Source organism: Verticillium nonalfalfae (assembly GCF_003724135.2).
Source record: "Verticillium nonalfalfae strain VnAa140/NRRL 66861 chromosome Unknown scaffold_4, whole genome shotgun sequence".
Taxonomy (NCBI): Eukaryota; Fungi; Ascomycota; class Sordariomycetes; order Glomerellales; family Plectosphaerellaceae; genus Verticillium; species Verticillium nonalfalfae.
Window position 1 is genome coordinate 109,906 of NW_021167229.1, and position 20,631 is coordinate 130,536.

The window sequence follows — 20,631 nt, forward strand, 5'->3', positions numbered from 1 at the left end:
GAGAGGTCTAGTTCAGGAACGTGGCCTGGTGCCTCGATCTTGAAACTCTCATTCGAGCCGCTTGCCATTGTCAGGAAGGCGCGGCGGCAGTTGCATCGGGCAGGATGACAGTTCTGTCCCTACCTAGATGACCCATACCGATCGCTATGAGATGTTGTAGCTGGGCTCGCATCAACGTGGCTGATGGGATGGCAAGCAGCTGTGATACCCGCAATTCCGATCTTCAAGGCCAATCTGTCGGGCGGTGTTCAATGGCGAGAGTTAAGCTTGCGGGAAGGATTGGAAACAGGATTGAGCCTAGGCGGGCCAAGCCATATGACTCGTGCCGTGTGCGTCTCTGGTGCTCTTCGCTGGCTTATCCCGTGCTCCCCACCAGAGCGCGCCGCACACCCTTGCGCCCCTCATCTCGGATCCCCTGGGCTCACATTGACCCTCCTATAAATCCACCGCTGAATGCTCTGACATGCCATTCGGAGTTCTAGATTCGTTGCACACGTCATGACAAGGCCGTAAATAGCATCTGAATCTCCCTCATATGTACCGCCCGAGAACTGCCTACCATTGACCTACTGTTTCTAGCGATGCACAGCGTGCTAGCCACCTCACCAGCCTCATGCGCCTTTGAACCGAAGCAGTGCCAAAGCCGTGACAGCGCGGGGGATCTTTCTCCACGCGCGCATTCGCCCCTCCCCCTCCCCCTTAAATTCTCGCCGCTAGGTGCCTGCAGCCAAAGTCAGATCAGGCCGAAGAAACCAACTCCTTTCGCATGGAAGAATTCCCCCTCATAACCCCTCAATCCATCGCTCTTTCGTGGTGGACCATACCGAAGGACGCCAAATTGTGTGACCTATCACTTCGGTCCCCATAGTAGATCGCCCATCAAATAGGCTCTCGACACGATGGGTAAGCAAACGAGGTCGAGACACGCTGGGCACGTACGTGTAGAGTGTTCTAGATCACTGCAACCCTGCACAGGCCATGCTATGGGTCTATCTTGCGCTCATGCGGTGTGCTTCTCCTCTCCCATCATCGTTTATCTTGAGGGCTCCACGGGCTATCCGCCACGAGGAAGTGAAATCAATGTTGTTCGACCGACGAGTCGGTGACTGGATGTGTGTCATATTGTCGACGTCTTTGGTGTGATACCACACATCTGTGAACATCAAGAGAGTCCGTCGAGCTGGGCATGTCGGGTACCCAGTATTTCGTGACGGGTCACATGAGCAAGTGGCGATACCTGCCATCGAGTCGCTGGCGACCACACCGATGATGGTCTTGCTGCCAATGCTCCTATTCGCTTCTCCTGAAATCTACCAATGAAATGGACTCAAACGCATAACCACTAGAAACATGTTTGCTACCTTGCAACAGGACTTGAGGTCAAAGCTCATTTTAGCCGTGTCCGTTACGTGGTCATTAACCTGGTCATCGCTTCTTAATCCGCTTCTAAACTCGACAGCAATATCAGCCGCTGCACAATCTAGCACCTGGCCGTGCGTTTATATGATCGCTGAGGGGCGAATCTTGACACTCAACTCGAGGGTCACGTGTGCTCATTTCACAAGTGTGGTGATCAGAAGAATAATTGTACATCATCTCTCATTAGCATTACATCTACATCGTAGCTAGTTCGTGGACGTGACTCGTGACAGGTCCCGTCGACCACATGCTGCGAAAGGTCTATTTGCTAACGCCGCCGCCGCAAGGGCCGGAGTGGGTGTGCTCGTGGGCGCCCTCACGCTTGGTGAACTGGGCACGATCCGCAGCCCAGCGCCTCTGGTTCATGTCGACAGGGCCGAGGGACTCAAAGCTGAGGGCGTACTTGGCGACAGAGTTGGCAATGCTCTTGGTGTTGAGCAGGTAGGCCTCCTTGTTCAGGTTGTCTACGGTGTCTCCGGCCTTGTGGTAGTTGACATCATACGCGACGCCAGCCTCACCGCCGAAGAGACGCTGTTCCTCCTCGGTCTTGGGGACCTCGGCACCGGTGAAGAGACCTCCGGAGGGGATGCCGTTCTCGATGAAAGCGGCGTAATCAGAGCGGCCGCTGAACTCAGAAGGCACGTGAGCGGCTCCGTTGGCCTCGTAGAACTCCTCAAAGTCCTTCTCGATAACATCAGAGCCAGCGGGGCCGGTCAAGCCGAAGGCGCCGCCATCTCCATCGTAGATGCCGTAGACGTAGTTGGGCGAAGCAATCTGTCGAGCGAACATTAGTAGATAGTACTTGGTCATCGAGGACTTGGCTTGCGTACCATATCGAAGTTGAGGTAGGCCCTCATCTTAGCGAGCTCAGTATCGGAGCTGTTGAGCTGCTTGACGTAGTAGTACGAGCCAAGCTTGCCGTACTCCTCAGCACCCCACCACGCAAAGCGAACAGCGTTCTTAACCTTGAAGTGGGACAGGGCGACGGCCACGTTCAGGACACCGATGGAACCGGAGCCGTCATCGCTGGGGTACTGTTAGCTCCCGTCTGGCAAAGCAAATGTCTACGCAAAGAATACTCACTTGATACCGGGACCAGCAACAACAGAATCGGAATGGCCTCCGAGGACGAGGACGTTGTCATGGTCACCGCCCTTGGTCTCGGCAATGACGTTGTAGTTGACGCGGTTCTCGACAATGGCGTCAACATCAAAGTCAACCTCAACTTCGCCAACCTCGAGCTTAGCGAGCAGCGGGACACTGTCCTCCTGGCTGATGCCAATGGTGGGAACATATTCGAGGAAAGGCGCGCCAAGGGTGGCAGAGAGCCCACCAGGAACGTTGTTGTAGATGATGAGGCCGATGGCACCAGCGGCCCTGGCGTTCTGCGACTTGAGACCAAAGGCGCAGGTGCCGCGAGACAGAAGGACGACGCGGCCCTTGGCCTCGGCGGGGAAGTCGCTGACAGCGCAACCAAGGCCGGGGACGTGGAACAGGGGGCCCTTCTCAGAGCCGCCGGGGGTGTAGGTCATGATGCCGCTCTCGATCTTGGCACCGTCGACGGTCAAGGTGGACGTGCCGGTAGCGAAGATCTCGGAGAAGGGCTGCTTGACGACGTCGTAGTAGTCGAGCTTGGTGAGCGTCTCGTACAGGTAGTCGACGGTGGCGTTGTGGCCGCCGCTGCCAAAGGCGCGGTTGCCGCCATGCGCGTCGGCCTGGTCCTGGAGCGCCTGAGAGCCGGCCATGAGGTCCTCGATCTTGACCAGCTCCTGCAGGGCTTCGCTCGAGACATACGGCTTGCACTTGGCCGCGCTGGCAAGCGCGGGCAGGGCCAGGGCCAGAGATGCGGTAGAGGTCCTCATCTTGAATCAAGGGAGCAAATCAGACTGCGACGGTCGGAACAGAGGGAAGGGCGGAGCAGGTGACGGGAGGTGAAGGCGCAATCGATCGACATTCTGAATATGCGGGCGCGTCGCCATTTTGTACCTACATGCCAGAAAGCTTCTCCTCTCAGAAAGGAAGGCTGGCGGAAGGCAAAGACATGCCTTGGGGAGCGGAAGCTGCAGAGTGTCGGCCAGGCATGCGGTAGCAATGCGGAGGGTCAAAACTGGGGTCGATAGCGTCGAGGCGAGCATCCTAATGCGGCAGTTGTGAGACTCGTGTCGAGCATCATCAAGTCAACAAATCGCCTCACCAACTGGAGCTGCCTCTTCAAGCATGCGCCGGCGGGTTCTCCGTGGGTTTGCCATGGGATCGCCTGTCACTTCTAAGCAATTGGCCCGCGCCGGCATGTGACCCTACCCGTGCCCTTCAGAGGCCCTAGCATGTTAACGGCAGGTAGTACCTAGCTCTGGTGTGGCTGGACAGGGCCATGCAGGCGCTATCGGCGTATCGAGCGAACTGCACAGCACTGGAGCCCACAGGGCAAGCGCGACCGTCCACTCATCGCCCCTCTCTTGCTGCTCAATCGGCACCCGGCGGCCGGTTACCCCAGCCTTGAGGCTTGGCAACCGCGCTGCATTACCTAAGGGGTGGCTTATCTCCATTTGGTCTTTCTAGAACCACCACAGCGCTTGACGTCGTGTCTTGCCCAACGCCCGTCCAAGCCTGCCCGCCGTCTCATTTCATCGTCGATCATCTCACGACAACCCAGCTCATCAAACCCCGGTCGCACGCACTGGATTTCGCTGCTTCCCCACTCTGTACGCAAGACACAAACACACACACACACACACCCAAAGCCATGGCTGCAACCGTCGGCAGCCTGCCGGAAGAGCTCAAGCTTGTCACTGCTGCGCACGTCAGATACATCCAGAGCCTTGACACCAAGAAGGACGAATACGACTACTGGCTGACCGAGCACTTGCGCTTGAATGGCGTGTACTGGGGTCTAACGGCACTTCATCTCCTCGGCCACCCCGAGGCCTTACCACGAAGCGATACCATTGACTTTGTCTTATCATGCCAGCACCCTAGTGGGGGCTTTGGTGCAGCCCCCGGGCATGATGCGCATATGCTCTCTACAGTCAGTGCTGTTCAGATTCTCGTCATGCTTGATGCCGTAGACGAGCTGGAATCTCGAGCTAAGGGGAAAGCTCAGGTTGGCAAGTGTGAGTGACCCGGAGTATTGACCTACAACCAACCGCAGGCTGATCATCCTGAGCAGTCATCGCAGACCTGCAGAACCGAACAACAGGCACCTTTGCTGGCGATGAGTGGGGCGAAGAAGACACACGTTTCCTTTACGGCGCTCTGAATGCGTTGTCACTTTTAGGTCTCCTGGGCCTCGTCAATGTCGACAAAGCAGTGGAACACATTGTAGCCTGTGCCAACTTTGATGGTGGCTATGGCGTCAGCCCAGGGGCCGAGTCGCACTCCGGTCAAATTCTCACGTGTGTAGCTGCACTTGCCATTGCCAAGCGGCTGGATGCTATCGACGTCGACAAGCTCGGCCGTTGGCTGAGCGAGCGTCAAGTCGAATGCGGCGGTCTCAACGGCAGGCCCGAGAAGAAGGAAGACGTTTGTTACAGTTGGTGGGTCCTAAGTAGTCTTGCCATCATCGGACGGACGCACTGGATCGATAGCGACAAGCTCACGGCCTTCATCCTCCAGGCGCAGGATCCCGAGTTGGGTGGTATCGCTGACCGACCAGGAGACATGGTGGATGTATGGCATACCGTCTTTGGCATTGCTGGTTTGAGTTTGCTGAAGTACCCGGGGCTCGAGGCCGTGGATCCTGTCTACTGTATGCCGAAAGCGACCATCGAACGAGTTCTGGGTAAGCAGTAGAACACAATGTCAACTTGTTCAGACCCTGAATGGGCGCCCTTCCCTGATCACCGCTGCACGTCCTTGAACCACCTCGCACTAGACACATGGGAACCCGTCCATGACCCACGGTCTTGGGCCTGGCAGTGGGGTTCGGAGGATGCATCAGATTAAGTGTGTTACCGTTCCTGCAGACTCCCTACCCGCCGTTGCATCCAGATCTCTTGGCGTCTGCAAGTGCCTGACGACGTGGTCAGATGTCAATTGGTGGGCTCAGTAGGTTTGGGGATTTGCACCGAGCCTCACGACCACACTCGACTTACGAGGCTGAGCAACGTTGCTCTTTCCCATTTCCGTCCCTCTGACATCCCCCTCCCGCGCACCCGGATGCCCTCCCCAACGATGGCCTACCTAAAAGCTTTCGAGTGTGCCGTCAAAGCCACAGTATTTTCTCGGCCAAGGGCAGAAAAGACGCCTTTCGAGGTAGGTACCAGCCTGAACTCCTTCCCTCCTCTGCGACTTTGATGCGGCTGCGCAAGCCAATGCGCTCATGACGTCCTGCTTCGATATGACAATGGATCGACCCTGCCAGGTTCCCAGATTCTTCAGTGACTGACCTGCACCATGACTGCTGAGCGATGACGTCGACCTTACACAGCGGTTCTACTGCGGCTTATAGTCTATATATGTACCTCATTCCTCTGTTGCATATGCCTGCCTACCTAGGTGAGGACATTACAAGCACGTCAGCTTAACATGCATTACAGGACGGCCATTCCTTCAGCAGCAACAAGCTCATGTGGATTGCGGTGGATTTGAGCAGCGAACTGACGCTCAAACTCGGCCAAAGGGCTCATTCTGCATCCAGATATAGTTCTTGTGCACCTGGATGTACATCCGTTCCCCGACAGTTGTCTTGATAGACACGCCCTTGTGACTGCCTTGTCTTGGTTGTCTTGGTGCCCATAACGGCCCCACTTCGGCCCCGCTCTCGGGGGAGATGGCAAGCTCTGGGATCTCGGTCTTGATACCTTACTGGAACGAAGATAGGCAGGTGCGCGAAGATTTCTGTCGACCGATTTCGAATTTGACTATATTTTTCCACGGCTTGTGAAGCCAAGGATACCGACTGTCATCCGAAGCCAGAGCTCATCGGCCCATACCCTACCTCAACTCGTATCTACGAGATACTGCCTCACCGCCGGGTATGTTGGCTGTCTCTCCCCCCCCCCTAGTCTACCAGCACACCTTTCCTTCGCAGGCCCTCCTTGAGTCATGGTCTTCTTTAATGGCGTGTCTTTCATCGAGATCGGTAGCGAACTAGTCCCAGAGGACCTGTTGCTCATGGCGACATATCTATATCACATTCACACTTCGTCTTTGGGGCGAGCATGTATCCAGTTTGTGCACAGCGCCATATTATTTTCCCTCACCCATGTCTTCATTGAATGGATATAAGACACGTGAGCCACATTGTTGAGCGTGCCAAAAAAATTGGCGAACCCAGCGTGTCTCGACATGACAGCCCCGTCCACACGCCACCCCCGCATTGATCCCATCGTGCCTGCAATACAACACTTTCCTCAAATGATCTTCTACTAATCATTTTGCGCAGGTAATTTCTGTTCAAAAAAAACATCACGGTCTCGCCAGCAAGGCTCGAGCAGTCATCACAGCTACTCTTGTCCCTCCCTGACCCAGCATCCCTGACCCAGCATCGAGCGTAGAGCTCAGATTGACGCAGCTATGTACTCCGAAGTCTGTTCACTGTGCGATGCCATTGGGGAAGGCTCAATGCATCAACGAGGCGCCCTTGGGCACGATGCAGGTAAGCTGCTTCGTTCAACCGGTCGTTCCTCCCCGTATGATCCTCGTGGTCGCTCCTGAAGCGTTAGTCAAAGCAAGTCATCATGTTCAACCCTCATCTTGTTGTTAGACCTTGTCTGCCCATCCTCTTGACCATGTTTCCAATCATTCGCCTTTCACTCTCTCTTGATCGAGTCTCGACTCATCACTCGCTTCTCTTGCTCTTTGCTGTCAGATTCCGCTTCTCTCATGTGATCCTTCTCTTGTATCTGAGAACACAGGCCCCTGTCTCTGGCCTTATCCCAGCATAAAGCTCTTGGCTTTAGAGGCTATCCTCAACATTCATTCATACGGTTGTTCGTATCTTTGTACTAAAGACTGTTCAGAATATGGATCCACCGTTGGCCTCATCAACAACAAGTCAAAATGCGTCCATCGACTTTCACCCCAAGCCTCCCAGCCATGATGGCTACCATCCGCTGGAAGACCCGCAACTTCACGCCGCGAATTTCGGCCTGGGCCTATCTGAATGCCCTTCAGAGACACCACATGACTTCTTTTCTCTTTCAGGTGCTCCGCTTCCAGAGTTGCCTCCGGTAGTATCCCCAGTGGTGGCCGTGCGCCTTCCACTCCAAGCGGGTAACGTAAACGCAAAGATTCACGGTCACGTCAACAAAAACAGCAGTAACCGTAGCACTCCCCTCAAGACCACTTCTACTGTTATTTCCAAGACGCGCAACAAAGCCGACTTTCCTTTGGTGTGCTATCTTTGCGACAACGAACCCAAATACTCCGACGTTTCCCATCTTCTCACTCATCTTCTGTCGCGTGGTCACGCCAGAGCTAAGGGCAACATCGAAGTCAGATCCCACATCCCGGGGGACGTCGAAGCTGCTCAGAAATTCGCAGCGTTTCAAAAGTGGCAGGACGACAACGGAATCGGGGCTTTGCTGAGTGAACGTTTCCTGGACAAGAACAATAAAAAGAAGGAGAAGGATCGCGTCGAGGCAGCCAAGCGCAAACGCTTCCTTGAACAGCAGCGTACAGTAAGTCGACACCCCATCTCAATAGTAGCTTCTTCGGACCAAGTCTTGATATGAATACCCCGGATCTGTGGTCTTCGCACTGCTGTTCCTTCCACAATCACTAGACCCCGATTTTCACTGACAACTTATAGTCTTCGAAAAAGCGCAGGAACTTGTTCTTGCCACACATTCCGACAGAACTCATGGACGACTTCAATATCACGCCCAAGAGCGCCAACCAGGACTTCAATGGCCTAAACCCCACAGGAAGTCTCGACCGAAATGTGACTCCAGGCTTCCTGGCGGCCCAAGACCTTACCTATCTGGGTCCCGTCTACAGCGATTACGACAACTCCCGCGTATCTGACTACGTAGACAGAAGCGATATGGTTTCAGAGTACGCATCTGACAATGATGATAATGTACGCAGGGTTCCGGAGCTCAAGGGTCAGTATTGGCCTGGCATGCATTTGTTCGATTCTGCAACCGAAGAGGGCAAGAAGAAGCGGAACCAGCGCAAGGATGATTCTGTGATTCAGCGCATGCGAATCGGCTCGGATGCCATTAACCCAACAGAAATGGTTACAGATATGATGATGAACTTTGAACGCTATCGTCACATCGATGAAGACCCTTCCGACGACGAGGTCAGTCCGGTACGTTGAGTGTTCCCATAGTTTCCATACCCGACCCCGGCCCCTCCGGATGCCAGCTGATCGCGGACTTCAGCTCAAGGGCTCTGCGTCTAAAAAGAAAGCTTTCATCCACAAGCCTTCAGTTGTCTCTGAGCACATCCTCAAACGAAGATCCAAGGCTCTCGCTACTATGGGTGGACGCCTATCTACGCCTACCAAGTCGACCCCACGCAAGAGTACCCCCCGCAAAAGCACCCCGAGGAAGTATACACCTCGAAAGCAAGCTGCCGTGAAGACCCCAAGCAAGAAGTCGAGGAAAGCTCGCGGTCAGGCTACTACTAAAGTAGTCGTTGATAAAGAGGGGACAAGAGAGCGGCGCCCAAAGCGTGGTAGCGCTACGCGAGCCAAGTCAAGGATTGCTGCACAGGCGGAGCAGGCAGAACATGACATATTTGATGATCGCGATTCAATCGACCAGGAGTTTGAGATTGATTCACCTGATGAGACCCCGATCAAGACCAAATTCAAGAAGGAAACTGCTCGACGCACCACCCGAAACGACTCCCTACATTCCTCTTACAAGCATTCTGCCCCGTCCACCGTCGAATCGACTACTGTCAACAGTAAGAACGAGCATGGTGTCTACCAGGATGACGGAGCAAACTTGCATGGTGCGCTTTCCTGCCGCTTTCCTGCTTCGTTCCTATAGTCAGAGGCTGAAATAGTGCAGGAAATCCCACGTCTGGCGTGGCGGGCAGGCTTTCCAGCGACTCCAGGCCCGGCGATGCCGTCGCCTATACCCCGCATCTTGACTTGGTATGTTGAGTTTTCTTGAATCCTTTTGAAGTTTGACGCGGTTTGAATGTTCCTCTCCGCCCAATCGCCGCGTAAAGAAGCGATTCGTTTTTGTCTTCATCTTCGCAGGGGAAAACTGCGCTTGGTTGATGCGAAGAGAGAAATAGACAAAATCATTGACCGAATGAACACTTAGGGTATTCTACAGCCTCAGCAGCCTCAGCAGCAACCCCAAGGAATAGTGCCTCCTCCGTGTTTCGCCCATGGCATGCATAGTCACTGGACACCAACTCCAGCCTTCAACGGCTTTGAGCCTCAAGTCATTCCTGGACATGGCATGATTCAACCTCGAGATTTCTACCAAGGTATTCAGCACCAGTCACTTCCGCAAAGCGGCCATAACCAGAGCTCTTTCTATCACTCCCACCCCTACCAGCAGAGCTATGCCTATCCCGACCCAATGTTTCATGACGGCATGTTTCAAGACCGCTCTGGTTCTGTCAGATCTCCGCAAGTCGTAACATGGAACACGGCCAACACCAACACTAATGAGAACACCAACATCTACGGAGGACAGCCCTGGTCCGTGATCAGCGCCGCAGAGCGTGGATATGCCTCCCAACAGAATACCGCATGGGTTGACGCTGGTCGCTGTACAGCAGCTGGTAGTGCGGGTGTTCTCTCCGGAGGCAACCTGAGCGCCAGTGTCAGCGCGATGCCGACAAGCGGCCCAGAATCTTTAGCTACAAGCCCCGTGACCGGAGTTATCAAGCTCGACCCGGCGCAGGAATCCACCGATGGCCAGTCCTATCACTTTGACGATGCTATGGAAGCCATGGGCCACTGACGGAGAAGGAGTGTTGACGGAGGGTAGATCACCACGCTTCTTGAGTCGAAAACGCGAGTGGTTCAGGGTTGAAAGGGCCCTGCTTGACCGTAATCCCACAAAGTTACAGGAAATTACATTTGCGCACATGGATGATGCATTGATGAGGACCGTCACAGGTTAGTCTGATGCTGCAGCGTCAAGCGTTTCTCAGCCTTTTCGACCACTAACACCGGCTTGCAGTATCGGGTTTCGTACAAGGTCGGCGCGAGCCACATTCTAGTCCCGACAGAAACCTGTCTGCAATGTCCCTCGCAGGCCGAAGTCTCTGGGTGTTCCAGCAACGTCTCTCAGTGCAATGATATCAGCTGGTCGCTGCCACGAATTGCCCGATACTCTGGACACCTTCGGCAGCCGACCGCCATACAGGAAGAGTAGTGACTCCCGACGAGGTTGGTGGGAGAAATGTGTGTGGGGCAAAGGAATAATCATTCTTTGGACGACTCATATGGACTGAAAGGCAGGAACTGACGACAGCTGGAAGCGAGGCGTTGAAACAGTTATCGCCGGCATTCGGCATCTGCAAAGGCTGACAGTCTATGAGACAGCTAGCTAACATTCTCCAAAAAACGATACGATTTTGCTTCGATGATGCGACGTGACTGGATTTGATGTAACAAAATTAATTCAGGGCTTGCTTTACAGTTGCGCAATGCTCGAGATTAGGTGGTCCAGCTGATCAGCAGCGTCCACCTCATTACCAGTCGTAAATAAATCAGACAAGAGACGACCAGCTCCCTGCAATCTGCGTATGCGCATATCTCTCTCCAGCTCGCGCGACTTGCGTGCGGCCACATTGATAACCTTGCGGGGGATCCGCGCCAGACGCGCGACGTTGAGGCCATATGATCTGTGCGCGACGCCCTCAGCCACCTCGTAAAGGAACGTAATCTCCTCATCCGCAGCGGCGGCGGCGTCAACATCGTCATCGCCTTCGCCATCAGCGCCGGCCTCGTTGTCAGGCGCTTCCCGCCCATCCGGCCTGGTGGCGGTGAACCGCATGTGCACATTCCGAATGGGTCCCTCGCCGGTGGGATCCGCCATGCGCGCGAGGTTCTGGTAGTGGGTGATGAAGAGCGTCGGGCACCGGAGGTTATGGGCGACGTGGTGGAGGACGGCGTGGGCGATGGCAGCGCCGTCGTGGGTGGATGTGCCACGGCCGAGCTCGTCGAGGAGGACGAGGGAGCGCGGGGTCGCGGCGCGCAGGACGCGTGAGGTCTCGGACAGCTCGAGGGCAAAGGTGGACTCGCCGGCGAAGAGGTTGTCGCGGGCGCCCATGCGGGCATGGATGGCGTCGAGGGGCGCGAGAGTCAGGCCTTCGGCGGGGACGTAGGAGCCGATCTGGGCTAGGAGAGCGAGGAGCGCGAGTGCGCGGACGAAGGAGGACTTGCCTCCCATGTTGGGACCGGTGATGAGGTAGGCTAGAGGGGTCGGGGAGGCGAGGGCGGCGGTGAAGGGGATGTAGCCGTTGGGTAGCGTGTGGTCTGCGACCGGGTGGCGACCAGCGGTGACGGAGATCTGCGGCGGAGCCGAAGAGGGGAGGAAGGTGGGCTTGGTGTAGCCAGGAAGGCGGGCTACCCGCGCAAGAGACATGAGGCAGTCGAGCGTGGCGAGAGATGCGACGGCATCACGGAGAGGTTGGTAGGCGTCGTGGGCTAAATCGTGGAGGAGGCCGGCGAAGGCGGCATCGCAAGCCGAAGCGAGAGCTTCACGATTCTGATCGCGGGCTGCCAGCAGGCGGACTACTTCAGGGGTGTGGAAGCGGGAGAGCTTCTTGGTGCCGGAAATCTTGGCCCATGAAGCCGGCACGTTCTTGAGATCGGTGTTGAGTACCTCAATAAGGTATTCAATACCGGCGACTGTCACGTAGTCGACGGGTTTCTTCCGGCCGAGCTTAGCGGCGGCATCGCGGCGATGCTCGTCAAGTTCCTGCTCGACAGCTACGATACCCATCTTGAAGTCCTGAATGTCTTCGTTCTGCTCGGCTTCACGGAAGAAGTTGTACTTGTCATCTTTGCGAGCAGCCTCGGGGTTGATCTTGTCAAGATAGGAAATGATAGTATCGAGGATGTGAGGAAGGGAGAGAAGTGCATTTGCGATGAGGGGAGAGTCAAACCTGATATCAGAAGCGGTCTTGATGGTCGCGTATTGGGTCGCAATACGCTGCAGGGACTGCAGTACAGCAAGGAGTTCGGGGCGACTACACTTTGCGTAGTACATGCGAATGAGGCTGCGCTCGAGGTCTGTCTTTATACCGACCAGAAGTGCCTCGAGCTTGTCAACCTGTGGGGTGCCCTGGCCATTGGCGATTTCTTCCACAGCGGCGACACGTTCCGCAAGCTGACTGTCGTCAAGCAAAGGGCGGCCAACCCACTTCCGCAGTAGTCGCTGCCCAAAGCGAGTAGAAGTCTTGTCGAGGGCCCAGAAAAGGCTACCGTGTTCGGTGTGGTCGGTTGAATTACGATATACTTCAAGGCTCTCGAGGGTTGAGCCGTTGATCAGCATGTGCTGGCGGGTTGTAAAGCTTTGGAAGTATTTGGTCAGATCAAAGATGTGCTCGAGGCCATACTCCTTGAGATGCGTGATCATTGCAGACAGACAGATAGTCACGGCCTCAGGCAAATGCAGGACTTTGTCGAGCAACAGTACTGCGGTCCCATTAGCAGCCGACTCCGCTGCCGCATCCTTCATCTTGTCGGCGTAAAACTGAGTGACGTGGGTGTAAGCCTCGGCGGCCATCGTTTTTGATCGCGGGACTCGCTCAACGCGGCTCCGATCGCCAAAGACATTGGTACTGCTACCTGACAGGTGGCGGATCATCTTATCTGTGCCTTTGGTGAGGTCCCCTACGATGACGAACTCGCACGGGGAAATGTGCAGCAGGCGGGTCTCGATCTCACTACGCATGAATCCGTCTTCGAAGTTATCGTAGATGATGTCTCCCGTTGCCGGCTGGACTGCCACGATGCCCACATCGACCTTCTCGTCTGTGCCTTGACCTTTGGAAGGCGTCTCGGTAATGCAGAGAAGATAGCCAGCGGCCGGGGCGCCATTTTCCCCTTGTGCGTCGAGCTCTCCATTCTCGTCAATGTATGTACCTTTCGTGTAGACGTTGGTCAGCTTGCGCACGAAAGGCGCATTCCGGTTGTCGCCAGCCTTTTTCAGTGCAGCTGTCTCGAGTTGCCGCACGACTCCAACCTTGTGACCGGCGGCGACAAGCCTCTTGGCGTGTACGGGCAGCCGGTGAACGGGGATGCTGGCGGACGCGAAACGGTCGAGGTGTGATTCGGAAGGATGCTCGTCGTAGCGGAACTTGCCAGGTATGCAGACAATGCTCAGCTCGCGAGCGGCGATTCGCGCATCCTCTCCAAAGAAACGGAACTTGTAGCCAACCTCAACAATGAGTACTGTGTCCATGTGTTTGCGTTTGATGTCGAGGAACTGTATCTCCATGGGCGTGAGCTTCTTGTTCGCGCGAGCGCCACCCTTTTTCGCGCCTTTGGGTGGCGGTGGTGCCTCTTCCTCATCGCCATCTTCCCCGTCTTCATCTTCAGCGCCCTGTGTAGCCTCTTCAACGGCAGGACCCCGGCGACGCAACATGCTGTCTGGGTGGCCAAGTTTCTTGACGAAACGTTTGTGAAGATCTTCTTTCCGTCTTCTGGCCATTTCTGCGTCTTCCTCTTCTTCGTCATCTTCTTTAAGCGGCACTGCAGCGTCAGAAGACGGTTCCATGCAAAGAAAGCGCTCTGTTCGTGATGACGGTTTCGGTGCAGATGGCCGGGCCTTGGATCCAAGAGGCGACGATGGTGAAGGGGCTACTTCCCCTTCGGCCTCTTCCGAGATATCGGCCTTTCTCCTCTTCAAAGTCCTATTGGATCCATTGTTGACTCGGTCAGCGTCCTCCTCTAGCGGCCTCTTCCGGGACGTCTCGACTGGCTTCGTCTTGTTGGTTTCGGCTCGCGATGGCGATGGCGATGGCGATTGCGTCGTCGGCTTCTGTGAAGCAGCCACGGGGCTGCTGGCAGGCCTAGGCTGAAAGAAGCTTGTGAGGGACTTCTGCTTCTTCTCGGCTGGCGCCATGATTGGATTCGGGAGCTTACTGGCGGGGATGGAGTTGAAAGGGCTCGGCCTGCACGGATCGGGGAATGTGGTGATGTCAAAATCGAGTCGCGTCTCGGGGTCATGGACGCGTTGAGAGGTTCCAGGGTCTCCGGGGGTACGAAAGTACTTTCTGTGCACGGACCTTTTGACCTCTCGGGCCGTGTACGAACCTCACAATAGTGTCTCCTGCTTGGCTCCATCTACCTATCTACATGATGATGCATCATATTATGTTGGATCGTTTGTAGGCTCATTTTCATACGGGTATACTTGGTCTTTTGAGCCAGTCTGGACTGCCTTGTTTCTGTGACTTAATGAACACTATTCACCTCGCCCATGCCCCATAGAGCAACCATCCATGGAAGCTCCAACACTGACCGTCATGTGAGCTTGGTCTACCAAGTAGATCCTGATGATGCTCGCGGTAATTTGGCCATGCACCACAGCGATCGCAATCTTGCCGTGGCGGTCATTCTTCGCGGCACTTGATCCATCACCAACATGAGAGCAGACTGCTGGCCGTACAGCTTGGCACGCTGATACAACAGATGAAGAGGCGCCTCGGCATTGACCATGAAATTTCCGATGGATTCAGTGCCGCGACTAATAAGCAACATCCGCGGCGCCCTAACATTGATCAGTATAGTGTGAGTTTTTCGACGAGGGGTCTTTCTGTGTCAGGCTGGACCAGACGGCCTCGGTCGCCTGGTTATCCGCACTGGTACCAGCACAGCTGTTGGTCTTGGCTGAGGAATGCTCTCCTCGATTATGTTGGCGGCATCAGTCACGGAGCCGGTCTACCTGGTTTGCCATCTTCCATCAAAGCCACGGCTGCACTGCGGCACAATGTTTATCAGTATAGTCGGCATGTTCTCCAATAACGCAGCTCTCACATGCAATACTGACATACTTGAAGCTTGGTCTCACGGCATGGCGACCATATTTTCGGTCTAGTCTATTGGTTGCCCCTAGTACTGCCCGAGTCAACATTGTCCTCCACCTGCTTCTTGGACTTTTCTCTGCTTCATATATGAATTCCTCACCTCACACAAAGCAATTAAACGAACCCTGCCCCTACCCGTACTGACTCTACGGGTCAAGCATACCTCTGTAGTCACACCTGGCTGAATTGGAAGATGACTAGGCTCGGCATCTCGCAAACACACCGTCTTGTGGAAATTGGTCGTAGTCATGTGTCAATGCGAATCACACAACCAAAACGCAACGAGTTGTGTTCATCTCATACACGTATTGTCATGCCCTTCACCAGCACCCGTGAGCCTCATAGCTATGAACTGCCTCACTGAATCTGTGTCAGCCGAGACGGTACACCGAGTCCTCGTTCCGCCTTTTCTTCTAACCCTACATCCCCTCTGCATACTTTTTCAAGCGACCGACCTTAAGCAACGGACAATCTGGTCTATAATGTCCAATTCACAGAGCCGAAAGCTGAATCGGCATCAAAACACTGCTGCATGCAGCCACTGCAAACACCATTGGCTTGGGCCAGCTTGGTCCCATATGGGTCCCCAGATGGATATGTAGCACGGTAAACCCAACCGTGCTATGCCGCTCGAGGAGCACATTGCAATATTAATGACCCTTCGCTCGAAAGGTTGCTGTGCTGTCAGATAAGCCAGCCAACGACCTTCACAAGCACTCTTTGTGGGCAACGTTGCCGTGCAGATCATCTTGCAATGGATGCACTCTGCCTTTCAGCTTTCGTTGAAACGGCCCAATGACGGTATAACCCCATGGTTACTAGCTCACGGCAGCCTACCTGAACGCGACACAACGCGAGGCTACGTGGTGCATGAGAGGTAACTGTTTGCGGGGAAGCATCTAGACAATATCGTAGAGAGTAAGACGGCGGGAAGTCCTTCCAGAGCTTCCAGAGAGACGTCCAGTTGTGATTCTAGGGATGAAAGAGGTTATAAAAAGGCCAGCGCTTTGTGTTCCGCTGCCAGCATGATCAGATCAGCTCTCAAACCCAAGCGTCAGACACGCCAATAGAACAACACTTATCAGTTTACCATGCGCTTTGTTGGCCCTATCTTCTCTGTCCTTCTCCTTACCATCTCGGCCTCCGCCTCCACCCCCGCCAACCCGGAGCCGGAAGCCGACCGTCTGCCCCTCACCGAACGCGCTGCCGTTGCCGGTGCCGCACCGGGCCCGGCTCCCGGCACGTCTCTCTTCCAGCGCGCCATTCCCGAGCTTCTCATCACTCGCCTCGGCGCGTTCATTGCCGAGGACGGCCTGGACAGCGATGGGCAGGCGCCGGCCCTTGAGAAGCGCGCATGCAAGTACAACGGCTGCAAGTGCAACTCGCGCGGCAAGCAGTTCCGGTCGTGCGGCAACTGCGTGTGGACGGACAATGGCGCATGGGTAATCAAGAAGAAGAGAGTCAAGAACCACATCTACGAATGTGCGCCCGACGGCGGATGCTGCGACTACGGCCCTGCCAAGGACTGCGGGAAGAGCACGGCGAGGTGCTATGTCAAGGGTTGAAGGAGACAGATGGAAGAACCCGGATGGATGCCGTTTAGGGATCCTGTAGGTTTGAATTAAAGCTCAGTTGTCCAGGCTTTGATGAGAGCTTCAACGCCCATCTTCATTTCGGCAAATTCCTCATGACGCTGTAAACATGATTTTTTTAATGCCCACCATGGAACCTTGCCGGCGAGACAGCTGCACGAGAATCGGGATAACCTTGTAATACTGGAAGGAAGGGTGTTTCCTTCAGCTGGAACATCTCGGAGACATATGCTGTGAGTGAGCATGGCGACTACCGTGTCACTCCATCAGGCCTGGGTGCCACAGCACATGACCGCTGTCGACGACGTGTGTGCCTCGCTCTCTGCCGATGAGATGATATACTCGTACCTCGTCAACATAGCAAAGACTGCGTTCACATCTAGTTGGCTGGCCCCTATATTTTGTAGCTCGGTATACGTGCGCAGGTGGTGGGTTTATTGTCTCTCAAGCCCATTTCATGACAGCCCGATGTATTTGACTGCACCCCACACTGGCAGACATGTCATGCCTTGATATTTGCGGTACTCACTCCGCAAATTCAGACGCACTGTTAGGTTGAGAATGTTGTGCTCGTTATTACCGCCATTGCAAATGTTGGACCGATTTCAGGTGAACTGATGGGCGCCTGGACGAGATGACTTTACATGGTACACTCTTAGGACTGACCATACCTCGTGTGCTTGTTCTCTGCGTTGCCTGACACGTTCCACATTCATGTTCAGCGTATGTTTCTGGCCGGAGAACTGGTCTCCCTGTCTCTAGAGCGGCGCCTCGTACACTCGTACACTTGACATCACACATGAACTTTGCTATATCGCATTGAACTTTAGCTCCCTCCCTATACAGGCAGCAGTACATCGATCACGAAATTGAGTTTCGTATCTCGCATCTGTGAGCTGTTTCAGTGCCCGAGTATCAACTGCGTCACCCAAACTATGTTTGCATTGGTGCCCCAATATGTCTTGCAAGACTTTCGCTGGTTCGAGGGTAGTTCCTGGTAGTGTAGTCCTGTGATGGGATACGCTATCGTCCCGAGCTCACACGTCGTGGAGTCAAAGCGATTCATGTTGGTAGCACGGAACTATCATGCTTGCGATACGTGACAATTGGACGCCTCGAGCTGATCTCATGCCTGCTCAAATTCGGGCGCCGTCGACTTGGAGGTATCCACCGGCATCTCTAACAGTAAACAAGGCGAGCTTTTTCGTGATGCCCAATCTAAGGCCTCGAAGCGGTACTCCTACAATCAGGGTCTCCGCCCCATCTGGACCAAGGCATTATCGCCGGACACGTGGCATTTGTTGCCATCAGGCATCACCAGTTCAATGCCCGGCAGAACGTCTCCACAGCCGGCCACACCGGAACCGGACTCGCAGCCGTGGTGCCTTGGTGTTGTGGCTGCCGAGTTCCGTTGGCAATCATACGCTTTACAGCTATGATGACCAATATGTCAGGCCACCCAGAACACGTTGGTCGCCCAGCTTCTCGTCTCATGGTCCTTGACCAGGCCAAGCGAGAAGAAACAAGCACGCCCGGCCCCCTCGGCGAACCTATGCACCTGTCAAGCGAAGCGGAGCACATGGCGTTGTCGTAACATGACCATGATCCACGATAATGAGACGAGACAACTTTATGTCGTCGAGACAGGCGTCGCAGACCAGCCAGACAAAGCCAGAGCAAGAGCCAGAGCAAGAGCCAGAGCCCCCCAATAGACGGACAAGAGCTCGCCTGGAGGTCCATCGTTGCCGTCTCGTGTCGTCCGTGACGCATTGGTAACCGAGACTTATCCTTGATACAACCTAACCCGAGACAGACCTGAAAGGCTACTCTCTCCTCACCCCACCTGCTGGGTTCCTGTGGCCCACCCAGGCATCAAACCTTGCCGAGTAATGCGTCTCATCCACGATAGATATTGGTAGGGTCCCCTTCCCCCGCAACGCTGAAGTAAGGCAGGAAGGTTCAAGCCACGGCGCTGGTCCAGTTCGCCAACGACAAGCGACAGCATTGACGACCTCAGCTTCGGGTTCGTTTCGTGAAGTGCCGGCCACTCACTCGTGTTCTCAGACCCGGTGGCGCTCATGACCATCGACATAGGCGCATCCAATAGTTCGCCCGCGCACAGATCCCCATTCCAGCCCGAGCACAAGGTGGACTTTGTGTTTTTTATTCTTAATTTTTTTTTAAACCAGACTGAGTCCTTTCCACAATAGCTCGACGCCCACCGCTCGGGAAGCAGGCTTCTCAAAGGGCCAATGTCAAAGAGACCTGTCACATGAGTCGTTAAGGATGTTAGGCCAGACAGCCAAGCTCGCCCCGGCCCATCATCTGCCATCGCGCCGGGGGCTCGAACGAGCATAAGGTTTGGAGGGCACTTGTACGACTTTCAGATGACAGCTGCCATTCGCATCCATTCAAGCGCTATGGCGGCACACCCTTGTGCGTGCGTCTGGTCCCCTCCCATCCTCAAACCCACACAACGCTCTGATGGGGGGCATGCTGCCTGTTCGCTTTATACAGGGGCAATATCCAGTATGTTTCGGGCGACGCCCGCGAGACACTATTGACAGCAAGCAATGGATGAATAGTATCGATGACAACAAGACCTTGTGGCGTCGGAGGGCCACGAGGTGATTGTGGTGTTTCTGCTTGGGCCGACGCCGATGCGCCGGATCCCGTGCCCCGGTTCAGCTAATCTATCGTACAGAACCTCCTTGCCGTTTTCGGTGGTGAGACACGCTCTTCGATGGAGAAGGTTATGATTACGGACTAGGGACGAATGCCGGTGCTCGGGAGTGTGGCCAGGTGGATAAACGTGTGCGAAATCGTCGCCACGTCCGCTTCAATCGCGGACACAGCTGAACCTCAAAGAGATTGTTAATGACAATAGGGCCGCGCTTGTAGTGTTGTCGACTCCGCGAAGTAGTCCAAAGGCGGACGCAGCCCGTTGCCGTTGCTTGGCTAAGTTAACGTGCGCAGAGTCAAGGTCAGTCGCCATGTCGTCAAGGCGCACCATCCCGTTCTCGCATCCCACGTGAGTGATAAGGCCAAGCATACATACCGTCATCTGTTTGCCGTCTCGCTGATAGTGTGGGTGCTGGAAGATAGATGGCCACGGGGGATAGGCCCCCCACGATCATGAGGAGATACTGGCGCCTGTGACTCCTCGCCTATCTTGGCTCCCGTCGACGGCTGTTCCATGCATCCCGTAATGCTAATGGGGAGCGTGTGTTTTCAACTTGATGCAGGCACGCTGGACCTGGTCAACTCGCGACCCTGTTCGTCGGCACCCTGTAAATCAATTGCCTCCCGTTGGTGAATTGCTTTTCCCGCCGCCCGCCCGCGACACGGCGAACTGGGTCGAACCCGGTTGTAATGAGGCAATGGAGTAGATACAGACACGATACTGATACAAAGGCAGCCAGGGCCTAAGGTGACCTCAATTTCCCAAAGCCCCACGCCTTGTTTTCTAGAAGCAGCATAGATGCCGGTAGTTCAGTTGATGGAAATGAACCAGGCCACTGTTTCGCCCTCATCTCATCTCCCACCGGAGCTTCACTACGACGACGCACCCCGACAGTAGCGCTTCGCAATTCTAGCGCCTACCAACGTCATTTCGCCTGAAGAAATACACCACGGATTGGCCCGTATCAGGGTTGGCTTG

At 55.0% G+C, this 20,631-nt stretch overlaps 5 protein-coding genes across 5 annotated transcripts; 3 read left to right on the forward strand and 2 right to left on the reverse strand.

The window, feature by feature from the left end:
• Positions 1-1,680: 1,680 nt before the first annotated feature.
• LAP2 (Leucyl aminopeptidase yscIV) lies at positions 1,681-3,281 on the reverse strand (the record flags this gene model as incomplete). The annotated part of the gene is made up of 3 exons (XM_028640075.1): positions 1,681-2,193; positions 2,250-2,445; positions 2,503-3,281. The coding sequence occupies 3 exons, from the start codon at positions 3,279-3,281 to the stop codon at positions 1,681-1,683; spliced, it is 1,488 nt and encodes a 495-aa protein (XP_028498939.1).
• Positions 3,282-4,162: 881 nt separating this feature from the next.
• D7B24_005932 (uncharacterized protein) lies at positions 4,163-5,208 on the forward strand (the record flags this gene model as incomplete). Its single annotated transcript, XM_028640076.1, has 2 exons — positions 4,163-4,529; positions 4,586-5,208. 2 exons carry the CDS (start codon positions 4,163-4,165, stop codon positions 5,206-5,208), a joined length of 990 nt encoding a protein of 329 aa, XP_028498940.1.
• A 2,174-nt stretch (positions 5,209-7,382) lies between these two features.
• On the forward strand, positions 7,383-10,295 carry D7B24_005933 (uncharacterized protein; the record flags this gene model as incomplete). The annotated part of the gene is made up of 5 exons (XM_028640077.1): positions 7,383-8,039; positions 8,171-8,674; positions 8,748-9,324; positions 9,384-9,469; positions 9,645-10,295. The coding sequence occupies 5 exons, from the start codon at positions 7,383-7,385 to the stop codon at positions 10,293-10,295; spliced, it is 2,475 nt and encodes an 824-aa protein (XP_028498941.1).
• A 678-nt stretch (positions 10,296-10,973) lies between these two features.
• Positions 10,974-15,052, reverse strand: MSH3 (Mismatch repair protein msh3; the record flags this gene model as incomplete). Its single annotated transcript, XM_028640078.1, has 2 exons — positions 10,974-14,463; positions 14,835-15,052. 2 exons carry the CDS (start codon positions 15,050-15,052, stop codon positions 10,974-10,976), a joined length of 3,708 nt encoding a protein of 1,235 aa, XP_028498942.1.
• Positions 15,053-16,469: 1,417 nt separating this feature from the next.
• Positions 16,470-16,943, forward strand: D7B24_005935 (uncharacterized protein; the record flags this gene model as incomplete). Its single annotated transcript, XM_028640079.1, has 1 exon — positions 16,470-16,943. One exon carries the CDS (start codon positions 16,470-16,472, stop codon positions 16,941-16,943), a length of 474 nt encoding a protein of 157 aa, XP_028498943.1.
• Between the last annotated feature and the right edge of the window lie 3,688 nt (positions 16,944-20,631).